The sequence below is a fragment of the Papaver somniferum genome, chromosome 1 (genome assembly GCF_003573695.1).
Source record: "Papaver somniferum cultivar HN1 chromosome 1, ASM357369v1, whole genome shotgun sequence".
NCBI lineage: Eukaryota > Viridiplantae > Streptophyta > Magnoliopsida > Ranunculales > Papaveraceae > Papaver > Papaver somniferum.
In genome coordinates, this window is record NC_039358.1 from 5,012,528 (window position 1) to 5,018,077 (window position 5,550).

General features: G+C 37.0%; 1 protein-coding gene across 1 annotated transcript; it reads right to left on the reverse strand.

The window, feature by feature from the left end:
* Positions 1-319: 319 nt before the first annotated feature.
* Positions 320-4,090, reverse strand: LOC113278121 (nucleobase-ascorbate transporter 2-like). The gene is made up of 14 exons (XM_026527049.1): positions 3,775-4,090; positions 3,548-3,645; positions 3,282-3,458; positions 2,737-2,837; positions 2,559-2,634; positions 2,394-2,453; positions 2,104-2,288; positions 1,881-1,977; positions 1,694-1,780; positions 1,529-1,587; positions 1,350-1,441; positions 1,182-1,259; positions 929-1,089; positions 320-815 (listed from the first exon to the last, which is right to left on the reverse strand). The coding sequence occupies exons 1-14, from the start codon at positions 3,863-3,865 to the stop codon at positions 603-605; spliced, it is 1,575 nt and encodes a 524-aa protein (XP_026382834.1). The 5' UTR covers positions 3,866-4,090; the 3' UTR covers positions 320-602.
* Positions 4,091-5,550: the final 1,460 nt, after the last annotated feature.

Sequence of the window (5,550 nt, forward strand, 5' to 3'; positions counted from 1 at the left end):
TTGACATTTTTATCTTTACATTTAAGTGCAGCTTTATCTGGCACATATGTTCAACGAGATTTCAGTTTTTTTCCATATAAAATTTAGATAGTGACCTAGAACTCTAGAAGGCTAGAAGCTATCCCATTTTCCTGTGGTAGAGGTTAGGCCCATTACAGTGTATTAGCTGTATTTCGAGCAATTTTTCTACTTTTGAGTTGTATAACTTGGTGAGCCGCGGTTCATTTTTTTGTGCTCAACGTTGCCTTCACGCTTGAACTAGCATATCATGTATGGTCCGTAATTCTGTATAGAATTTTTAAAGAACAGTATTGTACTCTTGTTGAGAAGTCTGGCTACTATATACACTGGAATACGGGATACTGCAAAACCTACAGAACATAATACAACAACCTACACAAAATTCTCAATGGAGATGACAAGTTTTTATTGAATATACATACTACTAGTGCAAAACCAAGACATACGATGGAACCTGACTACAGACTCTTCTTCTCCTTTGAGATTTGTGATTTGCTGTGTTCTTTCCTGGGAAGTTGTACCTGAATGCTTTTTCTTCTATTTTTTAGCACTTGGATCGTGCTTGTCTTCTTGTGTTTTAATCATGATGGAGGAAAGAAACGGTTGAGATTGAAGGGGAGGGTGTAAAACTCCTCATTTCGACCGTCTCCCCTGAATGTTCTGAATTTAACCCACCAATGCATTCCTCTGTCTCTGGCGCTGTCCTTGTAGTCCAGGGTGTTGTCAAGGAAAATGGAAACAATCAGAGCAACTGTTGGTGAGGATGAGAAGACCGTGTTGATCAAATCGTTGAACTGCAACCACATGAAAAAGATAGAATGCGCAAGTAAATTGTTTGTTATTGCAAGAAGAGGAGAAGGCAGATTCTTTTGATGAAATTTGGTGTCTGGAAGTCTATAAGACGCACCCATCCTGCATTTGTGTGAGCAGGGCCATGGTGAGCAAGGGCAGTGTATTCACGAAAGTACTCGGGAATAGATAACCCAAGAAACAATGAAACACCTGTGATGAACATATTTCTCATCGAGTTCATGTTTGTGAACTGCAGAAGCGATAGGCCTACCGATGCTGCAACCCCGAAACAAAAAGGATAAAGTCAAATATTAAGATGATAAAAGGTGATGAATTTCGTACATAAACAGAGGTGTTATGAACGTTACCAACAATTCCAAACAAAACACAGTATATTGCAGCAAAAATTGGGATGGGTATCGATGCAAAAAGTGCCCCAAATTTTCCTGTAGAATGTAAGAATTGCATGAAACTGACTGACTATTAAAATGAGCGATGCAACATATGGAGTAAATTGTAATGATGTTGTCACTCACCTAATATAGAGAAGAATATCATGAAACCAGCTGAGATTTGAATAACTCTCCGGCTGCCAACTCGTGTAGATCCAAGAAGTCCAATGTTCTCTCTGTGTCATGTTATTCTAACTGAGTGAGAACCAGTTAAACCAGTTCCTGAAAGAATGAAAGACATGACAAGTACTGCTAAAACTTACACTGACACAGTAGAACCAGTTCCTGTTCCAAAAAGGCCATCTAATAAAATCCCAAATCCCTGCATCAGAAAGTAAACCTTTATTATGACTTTATGAGTTGAACTCTCTAATTTTTGACATGATTGAATCACAATGTATACAGAAATTTCTTTTTAATCTGTGCACCTGCCATCCAATACCACGGCTAAGAACATGAGCTGGAGGGGGTGTTGCACTAGCTAACCGCGATGCAGCTATATATGCTCCGGTCGACTGCCAAAAGTAGCCATCACAATTTTGTCTCAGAAAAACTATTGTAACCATTAACAAAATGTAATTTTTCTCTACTTGTTCTCATGCTGTATTATAGTACCTCAAACAAGGAGACTAGAGCGCCAGCCATCATTCCGAATGAATGACCAGCATCAAAAGTAGGTGCACCCCACTGAAGTGGGTATGGGATTTTTATCCTGTATCAATTCGTGAAAATGCAGACAGTGAACCGCTAGAAACTGCAAAATGCAATTGTTTAAAGAGACAGCTGATTCTAAAGCCAAATGACTGCATGCAAACTTGAATGCGATGATAAAACTGACCAAGGTGCAGATGAAATGAGGTTAGCTCTATCCGTTCTGCAATGGATTTGTGTAAGATCAGGGCGATGCTTATAAGCACCACCGGCAGTAATCATGTGTGCATAAGCCCAAATCACCATGACTGATAACAGGAGTGCAAACCGCTCCAGTATAGGCAGATCCTTCGTTCGAAAGCTTTTTAAGTACTGTACGTATACCATATCAAGAAATGAAAAACGTTTCCCAAACCGAAAAACTTTGACAAGAATCCATGGTATTTAACATATATATGCACTTTAATAATGGCTTACCTGAGAGAAGACTACAAATAGAATGAACATTGGAATTCCAATTTCTACGCACCTTCCAGCCTGGTTACAAAAGCAATTCAATCCAATTTAAACGTTTCTTTCACACTGTTGTGCATGAGCAAAAGGTGATTAACGGAAGTAGCCAGTGTAGGTTCCATGACATACCAGTGGGAACCCTCTATCGAAGAGACCAAAACCAACCAAAGATATGACTGGAACCATTCCTAGAGGGCTAAAAAACCTGAAATCACAAACATTGGCCAAGCAAGGCAGCTTTGTTAAACAGCTGGTTACGAGTATGACAAAATGAGATATAAAAACTTGAAATGTAGAATATATATACCTGGATACAATTCCCCATAACTGACTGAAGCCAAGGATGATCTGAACACTGGATGACACTATCACAGCTCCTTGGATTGCTCTCATTGTTGCCAGAAATCTCTGATAACGATACAATATAACTACAGTAAGTCCGCAAAGGATAAGTGAAAAATATTGCGGCTTCTCATTAAAAAGTAGTCTTACTGTTAAAATTTTAATAAATAAAAATTTAACCACCTTCCGACAAAAATACTAGAGGCGACCGCGAATGTGTTAGTATATTTTTTATAGTACCGGCAACATATATGGCCCACAGTATTCATTTTCTAGCCGTATTATTCAAAAAGAAAAAAAAATGTAGGGCCAAATAAAAGAAAACAAATGCAGGCCGCGCGTAGTAAAAGCACTGCCAAAAACTGCTAAAGTAAGTTGGTGTCTAGTCCGCTGTTTTGTTTTGTTTGTTTTTCTTTTCTTTCTGGAGAGCTTTTTGGCACTACTACTAGTTATAATCAATATGAAGAATGAAAATGATCAGTAAAACAAAGTAATTAGGGGGATAATTACCAAATGTTGATCAGGTATCTGCATTAATGAAGAATCATGAATGATGGAGATGATAGGTACAATGAAAGCATGAGATCCACCAATTACTGTTGGTAATCTTGTTCCGAATAATGTCTGCAACAGTGTATTAATCCCTCCAACAAACAGCAGAGTTTGTATCACCCTCACCTTATCATCCTGAATCAATAAGTACAACATATTAGTAACTAATTAATACTTGATCAAGTGGAGTTAATTAAGTAAAGAAAATGAATAGAATTGCTTACAGAAGATCCTCCCATCAAAGAAACAAGAAAAGTTGGAATCATGACTGCTGTTCCTAAGGACAAGATGTAGTGCTGAAACCCCAGAGCTATTGCTTCTCCTGTATATATATATATATATATCCGTACACCAAAGCACAGTTATTAGTCAGAAATGATTGATCAGTTGCACTATTAATTCTCGTTAAAACTGTTGTTTAATGATATATAAAATGAAGAGGAGTACTTACCCCAAGAAGGGTTGGAGTCAATACAGTACTCAAAACCTTGGAGTTGGTCCATTGGTGGATGACTTATCTCTTCTGGTTTTGGATCTTCCATGGCTAGCTATACACAAGGATTACTTATCTCTTCTGGTTTTGGATCGACTCTCTGGAGACGAGGAATGACCTTTTTCCTTCTTCTCTTCTCTCTTTCAAATGAGAGAGAGGAGCAGGGTTATCTGAATTCAAATGAATCAATCACAGAGGGAGTACTAGAGAGAAAGAGATAAAAGGGAAAGTTGTATATAGAAAAATGAAAAGAAACAAAAAGAAGAAATCAAAGGAAAGCAATAGGAGATGAGAGGAAATTTATGAACCGAAAGAGAGGTGTCAATGCAATCAAACAGAGAACTGACTCATGGACTGCACACTCCAGTAACAAAGTTAAAAATGTTTTCCCGTTGGTTTCTTGTAATTCCGAAATTACCCTCCTCAGGTCAAGTTTTACAGACTTTTTTCCCTTTGGTTAAAAGGTTAAAAAGGTTTCTTACTTTCTTCTAACTGTGCATTATATTTTAGTCGTTTGTCAAAGTCAATCCCAAGACCATGGTTCCATAAATAAATGCTTAATTTAAAATGTATATGCACGGACCATGTGTTTGATAAGTCCAACAATTCACACTGATGAGAATGATTAAAGCTTGTCTTTTTTTTTCTTTCCGATCTCAACTGTGAGACTATCAGAAAATGTTATTGCCAAATCCATATACTAATGAGGATGTCTGCCAACAATGAACCAAAAAGCTCATTTTATTCAAAAGCTGAAAGGAGATGCATGTTTGGAAATTCATAGGGCACATGAAAATCTAGCTCAAGGTCCATGCGTGTCTCTAGTTTTTTATGCGAATTACTTGCACTTGGGTTGAAAATAATTAATAGTATTAATATCTGATTACTGCGGCACAAGCATAAAAATTTGTCAACTTATTTGCCACTTGCCAATTGGTTTAGAGTTAGATGTCCACCATTTTAGCATCTCTCATTATTTCATCGGACATCATAAAAGCTCACGAGATTATAATTTAATGCAGCCATATGAATCATTCCATGCTTAATGGAAGAAAAGAGAAAGAGGAGATCACATTTTTCTATTTCGGCTAGTCGAGTATTAATAACTATTAATTTGCAGTAAGTACTTAGTAAAGCTTAATTAAAGAATCATTATGAAAGCATACTTGATTATAAGTTATAGCTTTGGCCCTATCTACACCTGACCCATTAGTTGTGGTTGGCAAAAGGAGTGCAAACTGTGAACACAGCCATAATGTAGACAAAGTGGCCGCAAATATCGATGAGTATTGACCATTATGAAGGATCCAATGGAGAAAAATAAACAGGCCTTGTACTGGAAAGATATTGAATAATCAGGAGATGTACATTAAAGAAAGAAATTGATATGATGGGTGTTTTATTATTATTATTGTATACTAATTTCAATCAAAAGGGTGCACTTTAAAACAAAATATACTTATGGGAGACAATGTAGGGGTCTTAGCTGGGGATTAATTTACTATTGAGCAATTCCTTTTGCGGCTAGCTAGAGTTTAGGATTTGCTCAAATTGAAAAATATTGACAACAGCACTCTTTTTCCTAGCTATAGTTCCTCAATCATATGAGTTCATTTGCACCATGGCTTGTTGCATGATTGCATCACAAGATTCTCAGAGGTTCAGTATCACATTGGACTAGTGTTGCAGAATTTGTTTTTACCGATTTGATACTACATGAATCTATCTCTATCA

Excerpts from the sequence above, each read along its gene's own strand:
- LOC113278121 (XM_026527049.1), bottom strand. The coding sequence starts at position 3,865 with ATGGAAGATCCAAAACCAGAAGAGATAAGTCATCCACCAATGGACCAA. Across the intron at positions 1,442-1,528 it reads ACTGGTTCTACTGTGTCAGT|AGAGAACATTGGACTTCTTG; the intron begins GTAAGTTTTAGC and ends AACATGACACAG. Across the intron at positions 1,260-1,349 it reads GATATTCTTCTCTATATTAG|GAAAATTTGGGGCACTTTTT; the intron begins GTGAGTGACAAC and ends TACATTCTACAG.